The sequence below is a fragment of the Polyodon spathula genome, chromosome 5, assembly GCF_017654505.1.
Source record: "Polyodon spathula isolate WHYD16114869_AA chromosome 5, ASM1765450v1, whole genome shotgun sequence".
NCBI classification, from domain to species: domain Eukaryota; kingdom Metazoa; phylum Chordata; class Actinopteri; order Acipenseriformes; family Polyodontidae; genus Polyodon; species Polyodon spathula.
Genome location: NC_054538.1, coordinates 49769803 through 49792488, shown reverse-complemented (window position 1 = coordinate 49792488; position 22686 = coordinate 49769803). Strand labels below are relative to the sequence as shown.

The following is a 22686-nucleotide window of genomic DNA, read 5'->3' as shown; positions in this document are numbered from 1 at the left end:
CAGCAATGCCACTGTACAGTAGTGCAACAGGGTGGATGTTATGTAGACCAGGGCACCTGCAAGGCAGCAGTGACCCTCTTGGTCAATGGCATAAGCTCCGCCATTACAGGGAGACCCAATCTGTTTACAGCCGCATGGCTCCTGAGTGCTAGTGCTGTACAGTACCTTGCAAGGAACGATTCAGTTATTACACTTGGTGGTGGTACACTCGGTCAGTGGTACATACAGTGGTTGTTCACCATTCGGTGGTGGTACTCTTGGCGCGTTACACTCACTACGGTACAAATTCGGGTACCCTGTGCACTAACCTTGTTCACTGTTCGGCAAGTATACCAAGTCGGGAAAAGAGCAGGTCTGTGACACACAGTTACTGCAGAAGCAATATATAGGGGTGCCTTCCTATGTACCTTCAGGCAAACCAAGAGAGCCCTAAAATTCAGGAAAAATCGCTGTCAGAGACATGACAGGCCTCACAATGGTGCTGCAGGCAGAGACCAAGGCGGCACGAAACACTGCGGGGAAAGATAACAAGCAATCACACCAGACGCAGCGCTAGCCTGCTTGACGGAATAGTGAATCGGAGTGGAAACCTTGTTCGTCAGGGGAATGCAATTCGTATCGCCCGACGCCCAGGACAAGACAAAATTTGTGTGACGGACAACAAGTTTTGCCATTGTACTTTGCTTGTAGCACAAGTAGTTTATTTACACTGAACAAAAATATAAAAACGCAACATGCAACAATTTCAAAAGATTTTACTGAGTTACAGTTCAATCAGTCAATTGAAATAAATTAATTAGGCCCTAATCTATGGATTTCACATGACTGGGAATACAAATATGCATCTGTTGGTCACAGATACCTTAAATAAAAAAAATAAAAAAATGGTAGGGGCGTGGATCAGAAAACCAGTCAGTATCTGGTATGACCACCATTTGCCTCATGCAGCGCGACACATCTCCTTCGTATAGAGTTGATCAGGCTGTTGATTGTGGCCTACGGAACGTTATCCCACTCCTCTTCAATGGCTGTGCGAAGTTGCTGGATATTGGCGGGAACTGGAACATGCTGTCGTACACGTCGATCCAGAGCATCCCAAACATGCTCAATGGGTGACATGTCTGGCGAGTATGCAGGCCATGGAAGAACTGGGGCATTTTCAGCTTCCAGGAATTGTGTACAGATCCTTGCGACATGGGGCCGTGCATTATCGTGCTGAAACATGAGGTCATGGCGGCAAATGAATGGCACGACAATGAGCCTCAGGATCTCAACACAGTATCTCTTTGAATTCAAATTGCCATCGATAAAATGCAAATTGTGTTTGTTGTCCAGAGCTTATGCCTGCCCATACCATAACCCCACTGCCACTATGGGGCACTCTGTTCACAACGTTGACATCAGCAAACCGCTTGCCCACACTACACCATACACGCTGTCTGCCATCTGCCCGGTACAGTTGAAACCGGGATTCATCTGTGAAGAGCACACTTCTCCCCCACTGAAGTCCATTATGACGCCGAACTGCAGTCAGGTCAAGACCCTGGTGAGGACGACGAGCACACAGGCGAGCTTCCCTGAGACGGTTTCTGACAGTTTGTGCAGAAGTTCTTCGGTTGTGCAAACCCACAGTTTCATCAGCTGTCCGAGTGTCTGGTCTCAGACGATCCCGCAGGTGAAGAAGCCGGATGTGAGGTCCTGGGCTGGCGTGGTTACACGTGGTCTGCGGTTGCGAGGCCGGTTGGACGTACTGCCAAATTCTCTAAAACAACGTTGGAGGCGGCGGGCGGCGGCTTATGGTAGAGAAATGAACATTCAATTCTCTGGCAACTGCTCTGGTGGACATTCTTGCTGTCAGCATGCCAATTGCACGCTCCCTCAAAACTTGAGACATCTGTGGCATTGTGTTGTGTGACAAAACTGCACATTTTAGATTGGCCTTTTATTGTCCCCAGCACAATGTGCACCTGTGTAATGATTATGCTGTTTAATCAGCTTCTTGATATGCCACACCTGTCAGGTGGATGGATTATCTTGGCAAAGGAGAAATGCTCACTAACAGGGATATAAACAAATTTGTGCACAAAATTTGAGAGAAATAAGCTTTTTGTGCATATGGAAAGTTTCTGGGATCTTATTTCAGCTCATGAAACATGGGACCAACACTTTACATGTTGAGTTTATATTTTTGGTCAGTGTATTTACCAGCCATCATGAGACAAGATGTTAGATGAGGAAAAATAGCCGTAAAATGTTGTACACCACTTAGAAAAAAATAAGTATATACAGTGCCCATAGAAAGTCTACACCCCCTTGAACTTTATTCACATTTTTTGTTGTGTCAGTGCCTCAAAGTTTCATGCATTTAAATTATGATTTTTTTCCACTTATCTACACACCAAACTCCACACTGTTCAGGGGGAAAAAATGTTTTTATTGAGAAAAAATATATATATATTAAATACAAAACTGAAAGATCATAATTGGATAAGTCTCCACCCCCCTGAGTTAATACTTGGTAACAGCAATCACAGCTGTGAGTCTGCTGGGATAGGACTCTACCAACTTTGCACACCTAGAAGCTCTGTCAAGTTCCTTGGGGAGCATTGATGGACAGCAATCTTCAAGTCATGCCACAAATTTCTGATTGGATTTAAGTTGGGGCTCTGACTGGGCCACTCAAGGACATTTACCTTTTTGTTCTTTGACCACTCCAGTGTAGCTTTGGCTGTGTGCTTTGGGTCGTTGTCATGCTGAAAGGTGAACTTCTGTCACAATTTCAGCTTTTTTGCAGAGGGCAGCAGGTTTTCCTCAAGGACTTCTCTGCTCTTTGCTCCATTCATTTTCCCTCTTGGTAGCCTCTCTAATCAGCCTCCTTCTTGCTCAATCATCCAGTTTGGAGGGACGGCCTGATCTAGGCAGGGTCTTGGTGGTGCCATACACCTTCCACTTCTTAATAATCGTCTTGACCGTGCTCCAAGGAATATTCAAGGCCCTTGATATTTTTTTATACCCATCCCCTTATCTGTGCCTTTCAACAACTTTACCAGGCGTTCTCTTGAAAGTGCCTTGGTGCTCATGGTTGAGTCTTTGCTTTGAAATGCACTACCCAGCAGAGGGAACCTACAGGAACTGCTGAATTTATCCTGAAATCATGTGAATCATTACAATTTAACACAGGTTGCGACGACTTAACTTGGTGTGTGATTTTGAAGGCGATTGGTTACACCTGAGCTAATTTAGGATTGCTATTAAGGGGGGTGGACACTTATCCAACCAAGCTATTTCAGTTTTTATTTATTTAATTTTCTACAAATTTCTAGAATATTTTTTTCACTTGGAAGTTGTAGGGTAGGATGTATAGATAAATGGAACAAAAAAATGTTTTAATTCCAGACTGTAAGGCAACAAAAGGTGAAAATTTGGAAAGAAGGTGTAGACTTTCTATAGGCACTGTAATAGAAATAAACAAAACAAAAAACATAGTGCGTTTGCAGAATTTGATGGAGCCTACAGTAAATATTGTATTTATGTTGGTCAAAAAACAGAATACAAAAACAAAATACAGCGAAACCAGACAGGTTATACAGTTACAAAACTGAAACAACAACAACAACAAGAAAAATCTGAATTGCACAAAGCAGCAGTAACAGTTGGCAATGATTTTGTATCTGATGCAACAATTAAAACACCTGTACATCAAGAGGTGGATTCAGCACATGTTACTTAAATTTACTAGCAAATGTGTTGCAAATTGCACTGAAAGGAACATTTCCTGATTGATTGTGTTCAATCAAATAAAACCAAAATCCTAAAAGTTATTTATATTATACTTTGTGGGTTTTTAAGGACAAGTAGATATTGCTATTTTTTCAAAAATTGCACACCCGTTTGTTGTACAGAATTTGTACTGGCGGGAACAGGGTAGGTCTGGACCCACAGTTACCACTTATGTAGACTATAGGGGTGCCCACCTACAGCGCATCTGGCAAACTGACACAGCCCTGGGGAAGACTGGGGAAAGCCTGCTCTCAGAGCCGTGACAGCCTTCGCAGTGACAATGTAAGAAGAGACCAAGGCGGCAATGAAAAACTGTGGGAGGGCTGCGGACAGCCAGACCCAAAGCAGAGCTGAGCTAGCAACTGCTAGTGAATCAGAATGGTAACCTCGTTCGATGTACAGTGTACCGGCTGGAACGGGAGCAGGTCTGGACCCAGTTACCACAGAAGCGATCTATAGGGATGCCGAGCTACAGTGCTCTTGGTTAATCCAACAGTCCGAAAACTGAAGAAACCTACTTGTAGAGCCCTAACAGTCTTCACAATAATTCTGCAAGCAAAATTAATATGGCAACAAGACACTGAAGCACGCGTCTCAGTCCAACATATGCTAATATCTCTGTGAAAAAACAAAAACACACACAAGAAACAATCACACAAAACACCTGATTAGTGTTAATTATGTATAATTTTTTATAAAATATATTCAACTTCAACGAAGCTTGCAGCCTGAGAAAGAACACAAGTACCTGACATAAGGTTGTTCCATCCCGGGGAAGGGGTGACAATCACTGGCTTCACGCGGGGCACAAGGCCGCTGAGAGACTTAACGAAAACCGTGGCTGAGTGCACAATACATGTAAATAGCGATTACTATTATCAAGTAAGTATAAAATCGCATTAATAGGGTAATTACACAAGCGAATAAAGACAAAAAGTATATTCAACACTTACTGTGTGTGTACTGTCTAGTTATACCCTCGAGGGTGGGCATGACTACGTCACAGGCTCAGACGAGCAGTCTTTGTTAAGGATAAATACCCTTGAGGTAATAGTTACATTTCGTACTTGATAGGGAACAGAGTGTTAGTATTTTAGCCAGCTGGTGTATGTGTTCACCTCTGTGGAATTTTTATATAGTTGTCTTCTCTGGTATTTGAATAATATAGTTCTATTGCCTGACATTTTATGCACACAGAAAATAGTTCCCTGGCATTTTAAGCACATAATATAGTTCCCTTAATTTTTGGAGTATGTTCTCTGGCACATCGATTGTATAGTTTCCCTCCCACAATTTAAAGATAATTAATAAATAAATAAATAAATAAATAAATACATTTAAAAAACATGTGTAATATATACATGTCTCCTCATATTGTCCCCATTTGAAAATGTTGGCCACCATAAAGTTCACTTGGCCATGTTTTGAAAGCTAGTGGCCAAATGGCCATCAGCCTACAACATGATTTGTCCCACCCTGCTCGGAGGATTTCAGTTTAGTTTTTGATTGTTTGAACACCGCTGCTCTAAACACTCAATTATAGACTGTACATTTCCAGATAAGAATCACTTGGCAACAGCACACCTCATTTACATTCTAACTGAATATCTCCATATGTGATAGAGTGCACAGTATACAACTTATTTAATGATCTTCTCACTAAACTCTTATTGAACAAGTCAAGACACTTACCCTTTGGGATCAAGGAGATCTCTGACCTTCTCATTGTAGATTTCCATATAGGACACCTCTACAGTGAAGCTCTCCTCCTTCCTTTGTTCATGAAGAGTTCTGTCAAAAAGTGAACTGCAGAGTCTTGGGATCAGGCCTGGCTGGTCCACTGAACCCATCATTGTATAGGACTTCCCTGAACCTGAAACAGACCAGTGTGCACCCCATGACAAAAGTAGGTTCAAATTTAAAAATCTTTATTAAAAACAATCAATCAATCAATCATACAGTACAAGCAACATCAAGTAGACATCTCAGTCAATGCCTTCATTAGATTTGCAAAAATCCTTGTATTATTGTGTTGCAGATCCAGATCTTCAAATATACCCTTATTTTCGAATAGCTTCATCCAAGAATTGAACTTTAGTACACACACGTTTCATCTAGTGCCTTCAACATTGTTTTAACCTTTAAAACTAAATAAAGGTAAAGCAAATCTTGGAATTCCAAGCAAACTGATGGATCATAACATGCTGAATCCCCTGCAGATTCTACCTGGAGTTTCTGCGATTGATTCACCATCAACAAAATGTAAAAAAGCATTTGCCTATCTCTTATAACTGCACCATTCTACCAACATTACCAGTGGACTGCACAAAAGCATACAGTATAGAATAATTTTCTAAACAAATACTGGGGAGTTATGTATCTGTACATATAGAAACATTTTAAACTGTACAGTAATGTTTTGCATATTTCATTTTCAGAAATCAATCTAAATGTACAGTGTGGGTGCACAGTTCAAAATAGTGCACACAGGCTACTAAATTAGGAGCATTTCATTAGCTCCCTTAGTAAGTGCTCATACCTGTTTGGCCATAGGCAAAGATGCAGGCATTGTATCCCTGAAAGGCATTCTGTAGCAAACTCTCACCAAGGCACTGGAAAACCACTTCTTGACCTTATAGAAATAAGAATGTAGCCAAAAGAACACATTTAAATCAAGACGAGAAAAGATAGTGTTATTGCATATAACAAGAGTCTGTACTTCCTCAGCAAAGCATATGGAAATAGAGAAATTGACAAGAACCAACACAGGGGTTTATTTTATAAAACACATTGCTTTGATACACCCCCCCAGGACAGGTTTATTCTACTCTGAGTAAAGATACCTCTTCTAGCAGATAGCGCCCTCATTCTGCACAAGAACAATTACATCAAATAAGGTGGGAAGGAACATGACTTTCAAACATTTGATAGGCCACCAACCCACTGACTGTTCTAATTTCAGGAAGTAGATATTGCCACACTTACAATGTTGTGGTCCCCTTGTTTTATATTTTGGCATGCCTTCCCTTTTAACTAAACTATTAAATTAACTTTCCAAACACAAGGGGGGGTGTTCTCAGTGGACACAAACAGATTCTGAGAAATTCAACTTGTTAAATAATGTAAATCAGCAAGTTTAATCACATTTGAATGGCAAGTTCTCTACCTGTTTAAATGTCAGTGTGATGTACAGACAGCCTCCAAATACCCCATGATTGAAACCAGTTATCTAGACAATAGACAGTTTTCAAATAGCCCCAGATTGCGTACAAAGATACCGTTACCTGCAAATGTACCCGTCTCAGACTCATCCACTGACCAGAAGCAGTGGTCATAGGCAAACACCTGAAACAGAGATGGTTGAACAAGCAAGAGAGGAGAAGGTGAAGAATATGTTATTATGGGGAGCAAATGAATTAAATGAGGTACAACTCCTTGCATATTAAAGCAAATACATGTATATAGATAAAGTAGATATATTGATAGGACGCAAAGGTTTAAGTAACTTGGAGGTCATGTGACTTGCTCAGGGTCACACAGTTACAAGCTCTGGATTTTAACCACTGGACCAGGCTGCCTCCTATCTACAGATATATCTATTTATAAATTCCAAATCTGCAGATAGAATATACTTAAAAGGCCTGCACATACATTTATATTTTCTCTCTCTACTGCATCCAGACTCTCTAAACACAGAATATTCAACTCAGTTGACATAGGTAAATTGGGACATTAGATTGAGGGGGGGGACTAAGATGGTGCACAAAAATTCTAAGGTCGGATCAAGAATCCAGTCACTTACTCACCAATGAAGTACAAGAAGCTTGATAACATGCACATATTTCAATGTGTATAACACAGAGTACACAGCTCATGGCCTCCTCTCGTTTGTAAACTTTATGTTCTTCTTATCTAATGCGCTGAGTGCATGCACAAATACCTTAATTTTAAAAAAATTTCATATTTTTAAATTTGGGGAAATCAGAAATTAAATAACAGTTATGTTAGTTAAAATCCCAGCATAACTACATCCTAACCCTCAAACTGTCCTTACTTGGGAATTAGGAATAAGTAATGCAAGAACAGACCTCCTTTTAAAAGGTTCTCCCATAAAAACAACCTGATCATACTTATTTGAATCCACATCCCCTCACACATTTTAAAATTAATCATATGAAGCCAGGCAAGAATATTCAGGATTATCACGAATTTCACGACTTCCACGAAAATGTACCCACTGCCTTGTAATATGTACTTCCCTTTGAAAATTCCCATTTCTGAAAGCAGCTGGTTTAATTTCCTTCTGGTAAACAGTTGAACACACTGCATAGAGTGGCGCAATTTTTTTTAAATGTCAAACAAACACCAGGTAACTATTGCAATTTTTGCTTTAATACATATTACAGTTAACTGTGAAATACCTATTTTTAGTTTGTGAAAAGCTGTGAAATAATGCATGACTACCATGAAAAAATACAGTTCAGACTATAACAAGTGATGTGAAATGCTAGCTAGCAAGATGCCATCATTCTGTAAAAACCTCACCACCAGCTAATTTGCTCACATTCAGCAACAACACTGTACTAAGAAAGAAAGCAAGACAGTCTTTGGGGCCAGGCCTTCTGCAAACACTCCCCCATTAACCTGTAGTGTGTAACAGCAGTCAAGGCTATATCCTGGCATAGTTCTTGCTTTGTCTGGGCTGTCCAAAACCTCCAACCCACTGGGTGCACACCCACATTTGTTGGCAACATTTCAAGCACAGCCAACACCTTAAAAGCAAGGAACTAAATAAATAAAGATTGAATAAAGGAGTACAAAAACAGGAGAGAACAAATGGGATAACATACACTGAGAAACCTTTTACTATACTCTGTGATTAAAGCTCTTCAAACTCAATTTTCATTGTCCTTACCTTCAGCTGGCTCCTGGTTTTCAGTTGGTGTCAGGAAACAGCAATATTGAAATAAAAGGAAAAAATATATATTAAATAAATAAATAAATACATCAAATTTACAATTTGTTTGAACTTGTACTTTACAGGGAAACAAAACACAAGAATTTATAAAGAAAGAGGAAGCCATTCGGCCATTAATGTTCATATGGTTTCCATCTACCAGACTGATCCCAGAACTTATTCTCGTTGGCTCTTAAATGGTCACAATGTTTCAGCAGGAACCACTTGGTTTGGTAACCTATTCCATACACTCATCGCTCTGTTTGTCACCACTAAAGCTACCTGTGTCCTCTAGCCCTGTGCTGAGCATGAAATAGTGACAAAGGTAAAACTAGGGTGGACTCCTTTCAGGTTTTAAAAAAGTTCAACCAAGCCTCCCCTAATCCTTCCTTGTTCTTCATAACTCATATCCTCTATCCCTGGGATTAGTTAGCATTTTATGTACAGCTCTACTAGTGCATTATACTCTACATTTCATTATATAGCCAAGCATTGCTTTTTAATTGTCTCCTCGCTCTGCCTGGTTAGTGTCAGCAATGAGTGTACTGTAACGCAAACATCCACCTTGTTAATACCTTTATTTTTCATTATAAACGTAAATTAACACCGTTTCTGTTCAATTTGTTTGTGATCTAAATCCCTTTATTTCCTGGGCTGACACACAGTATATGTCAGCCACTCCCACTACAGTAGCTTGGTCTCATCTGCTAATCTTAGTCATCTTCAGTAGGTCACTTTCTCTTCAAGGAAACAAATACAGTAGTGCCAATTTGAAATTCTATTACCAATAACATTTCAAATCAGGGGTGATATACTGAAATCGACAATTATCACTGAGCTTTATGTTCAGCAAGATATGCAGCAACAATTCTTAATTTCTAAAATAATCAGAAACAAGGGGAGGAAACCTTTGTTTTAAGGCCTAATGTAAACTCTCAATGTACTAAGAACAAGGGAACTGTTTGCTGAGACCTACACAACAAGCAAAGCTTGCACTGTATTATACTATAAACTAAAACGTCTCCATTATCTGGGGCTTGAACCAGCGATTTTTATGACCAGTTTCCAACCTGGACACGCTATTACAGGACCAGACCCAAACCCACAACCCGCTGCAGCACTGTCTTCTTACCCGAGACCCAATCCACTTTAAGACATGCAACCTGACCCAAACCCGCAAGTGTTTGCCCTCTACCTACTGCCTGCGCTGACTGACGCATTCTCCACAGATTGAGTTTATACAATGGGCTATACAGCGTGGTAGCTCACTGTAGTGGTCTGGATATATTTTAACATTGTAACATTTTATTTTAACTATTTCTACTTATTTTACTATAAAATACATGTCTGTTCCTTTTGTGCCACCAGTTGAAAGGGAGCTACACCTGTGCTTTCAGAGATACCAGTTTTGTGGCTGTTGTACACAAAAACTGACAGGTTTTACAAGCAACAAATCAAGTTACATCTTCCAGACCCCAAAATAATTCCACAATTCTGATTTACCTCCACATGACATAAACCCTTCGTCCACATACATTTTTAATATCACAAAGCAGACACAAGAAGGATCTTGCAACGTAACAAACAAGCTGCAATACAAATTGAGAATACTGCAATACAAATTGAGAATACTGCTTAGTCAACTGACCCTAATCGCTTCCTGCACCAAATTTTTTTTTATAAAAATAATAAAAAGTGCATTCCTTTTGTTGTGATATTGTAAAAATATGTAACCAGGCGCTTGTGAGAGCTATTGGGGGTTCATGTATAGAGGCCTTTAAGAAGATTATTACTCAGGTTGCATGCAGCAGTTATGTGTCATGTGTACTATTGTATACAAAAATTGGTTAAAATGAACGGTTGCATTAAAAAAATGTAGAACAGAATGCCCTGAAAACAAAGAAAACAATTGAAATGAAGCAATAAGCACAATAATTAAGTTAAAAAAGAAGTGCAAAGGTTACATTTTTTTTTTTTTTTTGGTGAACGCCAATAAACCTACGTCATCTTTCCGCAGTCAAATCGTAGAGTGCCTAAATAAGCACAGTAATTTACCATAATAAACAGTAATGAAAAAGAGCAACCAGATAGTCAAACAGCAACACATTATTCAAATTCTTTGTCACATTATATATTTAAGGTGACGCAATTTAATTTTTCCATTTTCCGGCTATAATGTACTGCCGCCCGGCTGGACGGAATTCCTGGGAAGAACCCTGTACTAGTACATTTACTTTCTAGTACATTATTTGGGAAGGGGTTACAGACAAGTACACCAAAAGGACAAAAACGTTTTTAGCGATTCAAATTTACACTCAAGCCTATTGCATTTTTTTTTTTTTTTTTAACCATTCCCATCCATTTAGGGAATAACAGCTGTGCAGTGGTGCAACTGTGGTTTACAAAGCTGTGATTTGTCTGTGTGTAACCCCCCTAGGGACGGTCTTCACAAATGTTTTGACACTGCAGACAGTTTAACTTTCCTTGCAGCATTTGTTGCAGAAGGTTCGAGGGAGGCATGTGCTTGTCCATGCAGACAAACACAATAATGGTGGCTTACATCAACCACAAAGGCGGGCTCAGGTCACCCAGTCTCCATCGTGAGGACAATAAGCTTTGCTCTGGGCACAAGATAACCTACTCTCACTGTCCATCTGCCCAGGGTGAAAAAAAACAAAAAAACAAACAAAAAAAAAAAAAACACAACTGGGCAGCGACCGCCTCTCAAGGAGGGTCCAAGTGTTTCAGAGTGGAAACGAACCCCAAAGTGGTAGCCTCATTTGGGAAAGGTTCGGGAGAGTAGAGAGATAGATAGATAGGAATCAACCCACTGTCCCCTCTGGTTCTCCATAATAGGAGGCGGGGACCTGCTGGCAATAGAAGCCTTGGCACACCAGTGGCCAAGGCAACCGATATGCCTTCCTACCGCTCGCCCTGCTTCCGCCATGTCTGGAGAAAATCAGTCAGGACCAGGCTAAGATGCTCCTAGCAGCCCCTTTCTGGCCCAGGAGACCGGTGTTCTTTTGCCATATACTGCCTTTAAACCTGTTTTACTCAGGGAAAAAAAAAAAATTTAAAACAGCGTGTGTGAAAATAAAACTGGACATGACGCACCTGAGCTGTTCAGGGTCTAGCCCCTGAACAGCTGCTTTGAGCCATCTGGGTCTGTCCAATAGGGTTATTGGCACCTTACAAAATGCCACAGCAGTGTCCACATGTTCCCAGCACAGGTTCAAGTGGAGCAGGGCTCGCAAAATTTTGGTAATGGTACTTGCCCTTCGGGCAGTCCATTGTCGACATTTGGTTGTCTCAAAAAAATGTCAAATTGCCCATAACTGACCTATGGACTGATCTGTACAAAGTACATTGTACTCAATATAGAAACAGTATCTCAGGGTATCTCATGCCAAAGAAATGCACGTTATGGAGTGGTTACATGTAGAAAACAGAAAGTACTGATTAGAGGAGAAACCTCAAAATGGAGTGAGGTAACCAGTGGAGTACTACAGGGATCAGTATTAAGTCCTTTGCTATCTCAGGTGAAAAAATAAGCCGTTGACCAACATCTGCCAGCATCTTCCAGTCTCTAGCAGCTTCCAGTTGTCCTGAGCGAGGCTTGTCGATTGTCTTTTGTGTGTAATGCTTTGATGGAACTGGCGGCAACTTATTGGTCAGGTTACGCTTGTCTTCCAATGCTAAGGCCAAACATCGCAGCACCTGGTCATGGCACAAATGTAAACCGTCCTTGGCTAAGACCCACCTTATATCCTATCAAAATGTGCCTTAATGTTGCAGGTGATGAACACAAAGGACATGAGGGATCCTCACCCACCCAGAGGTTTAAGTTCTGTGGTGATGGGAGATTATATGCTGATCTGATGAGGAAACAGATCCTGCTCTGTTCCATTGTCCACAGGTCTTGCCAACCAATCTTGCGTTGTTCCACACTTTCCCATCTCATCCATTCTCCCTGCTTGGCCAGAGAAACTGCCTTTACACACCTGATCCTCTCCTGCTTTTGCACCTCACTGACTACCAGCTTCCTCCGTTGAGCCAAGGTTTCCTTGTGCCATGTAGGAGGAGCTGAACTGAGACAAAAACCTCCTTTTCCATGCTGAATTCCCATAATATCTCAGATTCGAAGAGCAGCCTTAGCATCTTCCACAGCTTTCTTTGCAGTCCATTTGCTTCCAGTTTTCAACACAGGTGCTGCTTTCCTTACGCATTTGTCCCGTAAATCTACTAATGTCACTGCCAGTCAGACTTTGGCGCACTTAAACTCCTCGGTTAGAGCAGAGATTGGTAGCTGCAGTATTCCTTTACCATAAAGTCCCACTCTGCTGAGGCAGCATGGAACTCCCAACCATTTCCTGACGTATGAACTGATTAAAGCTTCCAGCTTCTCAACTGTTGTCAAGGAAACATCGTACAGTCAGTGGCCACAGCAGTCTTGGCAGTAGACCAAACTGAAAGCACCAGAGTTTCAGTTTGCCTGGGAAAGCACTGCTGTCTATGCTCCAAACCTTCCACTGCTTGTTGTCTAACTTCTCCCACATGAACTGTGTCCTTTAGATCCCCTTCGTACCATCTCCCTAGACTTATCACTAGCTTCTCTGACACTGTTGGTATTGCCTCACCATTAATGTAGAACCTTTTATCTACTACTTTACCTATAATTATGGAGATGCTCCTTGATTTAGTGGGCTTGAATTGCTTTCATGCTCATTCAATGTTATTGGTTAATTTGCCCAATAACCGATTAGTGCAGGCTACTGTTGTAGTCATTGTTGTCATGTCATCCATGTGTGCTCGAATTGGTGATAGTCACATTCCAGAAGCTAAGCACTCTCCTCCCAGTACCCATTTTGATGCCCTAATAATTACTTCCATTGCCATGATAAAAGCCAGTGGAGAAATGGTACATCCTGCCATTATTCCAACTACTAGGCATTGCCATGTAGTGCTGAATTCTAAAGTTGAAAAACTAAATTGCAAATCTCTCAAAGTAGGCTTTCACTAAATTTGTTATTGTCATCAGTATGCTGAAAAAAATCAAATGCTGTCCAAAGAAGTTCATGTGGCACTGAACCATATGCATTAGCCAAATCCAGGAAAGTCACATGGAGCTCCTTCCTCTCCTTTATTGCTGATTGCATTTGTTGCCAGATTACACTGATGTGTTCTAAGCATCCTGGGAAACCTGGAATGCCTGCTTTTTGTACAGAAGTGTCAATGAAGCAGTTCTTTAATAGGTAGGTTGACAATCTCTGAGCAATAATGATGAAGAAAATCTTGCCTTCTACGTTTAATAGGGAAATAAGACTAAACTGACCGATGCTTGTAGAATCTTTTTCTTTTGGTATAAAGACTCCACCTACACGACGCCATGCTCTTGGTACAACCTGTTTTTCCCATGCCACTTTCATCAATTTCCACAGGATCTGTAGACAAGATTCAGAACTGGGCAGACACATGGCAAATGACATTTAATAGAAAAAAATGTTAGGTACTGCACGCAGGCAATAAAAATGTGCATTATAAATACCATATGGGACATACTGAAATTGAAGGAGGAATCTATGAGATCTAGGAGTTTATGTTGACTTAGAAATGTCTTCATCTAGACAATGTGGGGAAGCTATAAGAGAAACAAGATGCTCAGATATATAGTGAAAGTGTTGAATTAAAATCAAGGGAAGTAATGTTAAAACTTTACATGTCATATGCAGACAGGCTAAAAGAATTGAGCATTCAGAATTCTAAAAGTACTGACAATGTCGACCCAAGGTCTATGTTCTAATATACTTTTTCAACATCGAAATTCCATACTTTTTCTAGATTTCCCTTTGTTTTTACCAGACTTGTGTTTTAGTTAGTTTCTACTAGTTTTCTGATAGTTACCCACATAGGCGGGCAGCCGCAGAGCATTACAGCTTTTGATCCAGAGCAGAAGTTGCTTCTGGTTTTGTAAAAGTATGTGTCAGAATCTGGAGGTGGATATCTAAGAGACAATGCAGGTATGCAAAACAGAAGTAAGATACATTCTAAGAAATGTTCAATATTTGAGAACTACGTTGTACTATTTACAAAAAGAATATACAAAAAGTTGTATACTGCAAGTATACAGTACTTGTGCCAAAATAGGTCAGAATAATGGTACCAATAGTATTCTAAAACCGGACAGTTTTGGCATAAGTATACTCTATGCACTATGTTACTTTTTTTTTTGTAAGGGATGATATTGGATTCTGATCCAAACTTTTTTATACCCTCTGTTAAATGTTAAACACTATGGGTGGTGAAAATTAACAAAAATCAAATAAACGTGCACACATTATATATTAAAATGTGCAAGTGTCGTCTATTAAGCATACAAGTCAAATACTAAATACAGTACACCCTCGCTATAACAACCCTGTTTGGGTCCAAAGCCTTTTGTTCGCTATAGTAAAAGGACAATCCAAAACGAACAAAATGAGCTGCTGGAGTAAGTTAAGGAAGTCACTTTGGATAAAGGCATTCGCTAAATTACTAATAATATTAGTACTGTTTTATTCTGATTTTCTTTATTATTACAGTATTTGTCACTTCTAGCACTAATAATAATAATAATAATAATGAGATTGTGAATAAAAGTAGAATTACAAGTACAGTACCTATTTGTGGCATGCTGCATTCAGTGTTCTGGCTATATGTATTTGTCCATTTGCAACACAACCCAAATAAAATTTACACGATTGCAACAACAGTATGTAATACAACGGTAAATATTCTGCATGCGATTTCCGGTATGCTGGCTATATCCTACTGGTTGAAAACACCGTACACCCCCCCCCCAAAAAAAAACCCATCAAAATTTTGTTTTGTTTCAATGTTGTCAAAAGTTAACCTGAAACTCCTGCACCTTATTTTTAAAAATTATTGCGTTCGTGCCGTAAGCAAAAAGAACAAAAAACAAGAAACAAACAACAATGTCCACCAACATCAGTCATTTTCATACTTTTTTTTAACATCTATTTAATGTCATGTCATAATTACCGCCGCACGATAAATTAACCTATATAATGACATACCCTAAAATAACAGTGGTATCCAAATATCTTATAATCTAGTTTATAAATAAAACCTCAAAACACACTTTTAGATATCAACAGGATTCCAACCACGGAGGATAACGTGCGGGTAACACATAACACACTACCAACGTTCTCAAGCAAAACGGTTTAACAACAGACCCAAAAACGAGAAAAACAGGCAATACCATAAATATTAAAAACAAAATACAAAAACTTTCATTTAAAACCCGGTACAACAATATTAATTCCGGTACCTATTGCAAAACCATACTATATTATTATAATCAAAATTAAAAGAAATATAAAAACAATGGTAACAAAACAAAATCTATAGTGGTTTTTGTGAATAACTGCCCGGTTGGGAAAACGTTTTTGTTTCCCACTTTGGGAATAGGCGTTAGAACGATCGGTTAAAACGTCAACAAGAACCAAAATGGAATGTCTGTCTGGTCGACAAATACAAAAACAAATTAAAACCTTTAGCAGTGTAATTTAGTGTTTAAATATTCTCGTGTATTTGTCGACCGCTAGAGATTATCTGCAACAGTATCTTGTTAAAGTAACACAAAAAACAAAAACAAAAACAGGACTTCCCAGGTCTGGCAAACAGCCAAATAATTTATTTTTCTTTAAATTTGTAGTCCAGAACCTCATGTTGTCGATTTTTTGCGAGCCCTGGGACTTCCTTACCATCAAGCAACAGACATGTGTCTTCCTCACAACAACAAACAACAAACACAAAAAAAAAACAAAACAAACAAAAAAAAACATACAAACAAAAAAATCCCAAAGCTCAGTCCAAAAACTTTGGTGAAGACCAATGAAAAAATCAAAAAACCAGTTTGTTTTGTTTCAATTGCAAAAGTTAGTTGAAAACTTGGTTCTTTATTTTTAAAAAAAATTGTTGCGTTGCTGTGCCGGTTGCATAGAGCTGTACATGCCAACATCAGCAGCAGACTTTTTTTTAAATCAGTATTTATAATTCGATATTAATTCCGGTATAACTAGCAGTGCTTAATTGTTTTTATATCTATATAAATAGGCCATAATTCATATTAGTATATATATATAGATCAGTTTTGCTTGAGACAACGGGTAAACAAGTATCTATTCATGTTCCTACATCAATTAGTATATTTGGAGTTAAAAAAAACCTAACACAACAGCCTTGTGGGATAAAATAACGGTACATTGTAATGTAAATTTAATCCATGTAAATAAACTCTAAATCCTTTAAAATGCTGTCTGTGAAAAAGGGGGTCGATTGGATTTATGCAATTTTTGTAAAGCAAGAACTCAGCTAAAGGTTTGGACCCGAGACTGTTGCTGCACTCGGTACAATAAGTTTCAAGCAAGCACCATACATTTAAAATAAGGTACATTTTAAGCACCAATTACACATTTTATTAATCACATTAAAGAAATTTTAAAAAAGCGATGTCAACATGCTAAATCAGAGTCTGTGATAATAACTGCCGTATTCGATTTTTTTGTTTTTTTTCCCCTGGGTTGGGAAATAACGTTAACGATTTAATAAAGGTACAACAAGATAACAAATGTGAATCTTGGTGAGCAAAGTACTGTAGCTTGTAATTCCAGTCTGTAACTTAGTTTTTCAATATATTCGTTTGACCACCTAACCACTTATTTGATTAAATCACAGAATGTTATCTTGTTATAGTAAAAAAAAAAAAAAAACAGGATTGCCCATCTGGCAAACAGCCAAAAAAAAAACACATTTTTTTTTTTTGGTTGTCCAGGAACATCAGGCTAGCGATTTTGCGAGCCCTGGGAGCGTCTTACAGACATGGTGTCTGCCTCATGGGTTCAACCAGAAGCTCAGGCAAAAGGGGTTTGGTGACTGACTGTCTATGAAGGACATTGTTCTTTGCTGGAGGTTAAACATGGTACTCAATGCTATCTTGAAGCCTCCATTTGAGCCCATGCATTAAGCAGCGCTAAAATATTATTGCTCAAGTGAGGGAGATGCAGGGTTTCTCCTTAGTGACAGCCTGCTTAATTTTTACAGAGGCCAGAACAAGGGTTAAACTCTGTACCAATTATGCCTTTTGTCAGACACTATCCATGTCAACTAGTCCGTGGAATTGCAGGATCGCTATGAATACTGTATGCAACCCTCTGATTGGTGGATGTATTATTGACGAACCAATCAAAATATCCAAAGTATCTGCCCTTTATACGGTATAGCCTAGGTGAAAATGTGCGCTGTAATTATATATTTTTTTTTTTAATTACTTTTTTAAACCCTGAACCTTGTAACGCCCCCTTAGTATGAGAACCACTGTTTTAAGCAAAGAAACCATAATTAATGTTTTAACATCAAAGACACTACAAAGTTAAAAAAAAACACCACACACACACCAAAGTATATATTAAAATTAAGGATGTCACGCGATTAATTTTTTAAAATCTGTTAATTTTTGGGCAATAGTTAACCGGTAGATTTAAGAAAAAAAAAAAAAAAAAAAAAAAAAAAGACGGATTCATCCGTGCACATGCTTAATAAATTGCGACAATCTTATAGTTCCCTCAAAGGCTCTCATTTAGTTAGCTACTGTGGCTAAAGTAACTTAACATTTTTTAGCCACACTGAAAAAACTTTAGCCACTTAATTCTACACAGAAGTTATAAACATACTGATTATGTTAACATTAATGCCTCCCTGACCAATGCAGCTCTAGTTACACAAGATTGTCCTAACGCGATTAGTAATATTAGTAGGATTGTACAGCCACTACTGTGTTTAATTTATTTTTTTACCAAGTTTTCACCTGTGACTATTTACAGTAAAATATTGCACCGATTCTGACATTAAAACTCAAATAGTGAGAAGAAACCTTAGCTGTGATCACTTAGCTGTGATCTTGAAGCTGCATGTTTCTGGCTTGCTGTCTGTGAAAATGTTCTCTTTTGGGACAAGAGAGTATTAACTGAAACACGAGTGCGGTAGGTCTGTAAAATCAGTTTCGCCACTAAGATGCCTTCCAGTATTTTCTGGTTGTTATTAACCGAGGTGTTCGAGAACCTGTGTTTGGCGGCTTTATAGATTTTAAAACGACTATCAATTCTCTCAGAATTTCGGTCAATATACCAATCTCTATCACAGTATTCTGCGTTAAAGCACAGCGAAGCAAACCTGCCTGGTTACGCCATGCTAAACTGTATGCATATATTTAACAACAAAACCACTGACAATATTAAATGTGGTGAGCAAGGATAATATTGTCAGTCCTTTGACACCGAAAATTGGATTCTTCAGACTACCTGAGGCAGCATGTGCAACGCTATCCTCTGGGGTCCGTTTAGTTTGATCTGCCTCATTGAAAGGATAAACTCTGACATGTCTGTGTTGGTTTTCAATCATTTCTCCCTCATGAAGACACCAACCACAACCATGTTTACCATTAAACTGACTTAAATTCTGCAACAGGGGACAGGCCACAGAATCACAAGAACAGAACAGATTTGCAACCTTGGTGATCTGACTAATGTCATCAACATCACTCCAACCATAAAGCTGTTATTAATGATTCCATCTCTCCCTAAGTGGTAGCTCATTAAGTGTAGATTGCACTGGCCATATAGAATATTGCGAGGATACAATTATTACACACACATATAGTGCCTACAGAAAGTCTACACCCCCTTGAACTTTTTCACTTTGTGTCAGTGCCTCAGAATTTCATGCATTTAAATGAGGATTGGTTTCCATTTATCTACACACCATACTCCACACTTAAGGGGAAAAAATTCTGATTTTGAGAAAAAAATGATATATTAAATAAAAAACTGAAAGATCATAATTGGATAAGTCTCCACCCCCTTGCATTAACACTTGGTGGAAGCTGTGTGTGTGCTGGGATAGGTCTCTGCCAACTTTGCACATTTAGATTTAGCAATATTTGACTACTCTTTTACAAAACTGTTCAAGCTCTGTCAAGTTCCTTGGGGAGCGTTGATGGAGAGCAATCTTCAAGTCATGCCACACATTTTTGGTTGGATTTAGGTCAGGGCTCTGACTGGGCCACTCAAGGACATTTACCTTTTTGTTCCTTAACCACTCCAGTGTAGCTTTGGGTCGTTGTCATGCTGAAAGGTGAACTTCCGTCCCAATTTCAGCTTTCTTGCAGAGGGCAGCAGGTTTTCCTCAAGGACTTCGCTATACTTTGTTCCATTCATTTTCCCTTCTATCCTAAGTGCCCCAGTCCCTGCCAATGAGAAACATCCCTGTAACATGATGCTGCCACCACCATGCTTCCCAGTAGGGATGGTGTTCTGTGTTTGGTTTGCACCAAACATAATGCTTTGCATTTAGGCCAGAAAGTTCCATTTTAGTTTCGTCAGACCACAAAACTTTTTGCCAATGGCTACAGAATCTCCTGAGTGGTTTTTTGCATACTTCAAAATGAGATTCAAGGTGGGCTTTCTTGAGTAATGGCTTCCTTCTTGCCACCCTACCATACAGGCCAGATTTGTGGAGTACTTGGGATACTGTTGTCACATGCACACTTCAACCAGGGTCTTGGCTATAAAAGCCTGTAGCTCTTGCAAAGTTGCCATTGGCCTCTTGGTAGCCTCTCTGATCAGTCTCCTTGCACGGTCATCCAGTTTGGAGGGACAGCCTGATCTAGGCAGGGTCTTGGTGGTGCCATACACCTTCCACTTCTTAATAATCGTCTTTACCATGCTCCAATGGATATTGAAGGCCTTTGATATTTTTTTTTTATACCCATCCCCTGAACTGTGCCTTTCAACAACTTTGTCCCGGAGTTCTTTTAAAAGCACCTTGGTGCTCATGGTTGAGTCTTTGCTTGAAATGCACTACCCAGCAGAGGGAACCTACAGGAATTGCCGAATTTATCCTGAAATTATGTGAATCACTACAATTTAACACAGGTGGATGCCGCTTAACTTGGTGTGTGATTTTGAAGACGACTGGTTGCACCTGGGCTAATTACAAGGGGGGTGGACACTTATCCAACCAAGCTATTTCAGTTTTTATTTTATATTAATTTTCTACAAATTTATAGAATATTTTTTTTCACATGGAAGTTGTGGGGTATGATGTGTAGATAAATGAAAAAAAAAAAAAAAAAAAAAAGCTATTTTAATTTTAATGCATTTTAGGACCAGGCTATAAGGCAACAAAAGGTGAACATTTTGAAAGTGGGTATAAACTTTCTATAGGCACTGTGTAATTATATATATTATATATATAAATAAATAAGTAAATAAATAAATAAAAATAAATTATCAGTGTGTGTGTCAGAGTTTGGCAAAAACCAGCTATTTGTTTTTTTTATTATTTTTTAATTTTTTTTTTTTTTGTTTTTTTTTTTTTTTTCCTTTGTTTTTTTTAAATAAATAAATAAATAATACATAATTCAGTGTGTGCTGGTCAGTTACGCGACCACCGTCTAAGTGACCACTTTATATGCCTCCCAATGACATCTGTGCTTTTACTTAACTGTTTTAAGTGACCACCTGTCTAACGCAACCACGGTATCCAGCTACAGACTCAAACCTGTATTAAGCACCCTTACACAGGGCACATGCATATCTATCTATTTAGGTTGGGACAATGCATCAAATCGTTGGAATAACGATCGATGGTTAAAAAAAAAAAAAAAACAACACACGCATCTATCAGTTCATCAATAGGACAGCCACAATTTTAATCTACACACTTATTCCTTGCCTTTCCTTTGGGGCCTTTAAATAATAATAAACACCTCCCTGCCCACTATGCAGCATTGTGCTTTCACGCAATTTGATTGGCTCTTGTAATGATGAAAACTGCATATTTCCCAATTAGCATTCCAAGAGCCAATCAAATCGGGGGGAGCTCATTTGCATACAAACTAGACATTTAGCTGGCCAGTTAAATACTAGCTAAATGTTAGATCTTGTAACTAGATTTACAAATTATATCTGAATGTACACATTTAAAAAATATATTTATTTTCACAACATTTCTAAGTTTGGGGGAAAAAAAATACAAGATCTAAGTTTACCCTTTGCTGTCCTATGTCAGACCAGGTAGGACATTATCAAAAAGACGTAAAGCACTAGTCTCTAGTCGTTTCTTCTCCGGAAAAAGCCGAGAACCATTCAATGGCCGAGTGAGACCGATAGGAGCCGGAAAAAAAAGGGGGGCGCGTGAGCAATAGAGCCATCAGCTGCACCACAGAGATAATATGGACACAAACAAAGGAGATAGCTGCTTCTGCATCCAGAGCTCAAAGAATATCATGGACATTTGCAGAGCTTTTTGAGATGTTATATTAATAAAATAATGACTTGGATCGCATTATTCAGGAATTTGGTGATAAAATGAGTGATCAGGAGAGGATTTATCAGTATGCATGTCTATAAAAGGGGGTGGGGCTTGGCTGGAAATGCAGTACTGATGTCGCTTAGCACTGCAATGTGTTTTAAACCTGTTTTACTCTGGTGGAGGGGGAGGGGATTGTTTTTAAAACATCACATGTAAAATAAATAGTGCGTGTGAAAATAAATTGGACCTGACATGCCCGACAAGCGCTGAATAAATGGACCGTAAAAAAGAGTTAATGGCACCCCATAGTCCAGTTGGTACAGAAGTTACTGGTATCATAATTGCAACTGCTGCATGTTTTGCAAAAGCAGGAAAGATGTCAGAATAGTTCTTAATAAAAACCCTGCAGGCCTCATCCATGGCATTAAAACCATGATTAAGCATGTGTTTTACTTGTCCAAATTCTTGGCCGACTGTCAACAGGCAAGATGCTCCGACACAGAGTCACTCTAATACCAGGGATGTGCACAGTGCTACATGGGATACTGAGACAGCCTTTTTTATATTAAACATAA

The 22686-nt window shown here is 39.1% G+C and overlaps 1 protein-coding gene across 2 annotated transcripts in view; it reads right to left on the bottom strand.

Annotated features, from left to right (window-relative positions):
* Positions 1–22686, bottom strand: part of kif13bb (kinesin family member 13Bb) — a 124699-nt gene that overhangs the window by 76686 nt on the left and 25327 nt on the right. For both annotated transcript variants that reach the window (XM_041250698.1, XM_041250699.1), the window contains 4 exons: positions 8696–8708; positions 7065–7125; positions 6320–6412; positions 5473–5653 (listed from right to left, as the gene is read on the bottom strand). In XM_041250698.1, coding sequence (XP_041106632.1) covers positions 5473–5653; positions 6320–6412; positions 7065–7125; positions 8696–8708 — 348 coding nt within the window. The remainder of the gene's footprint in view (positions 1–5472; positions 5654–6319; positions 6413–7064; positions 7126–8695; positions 8709–22686) is intronic.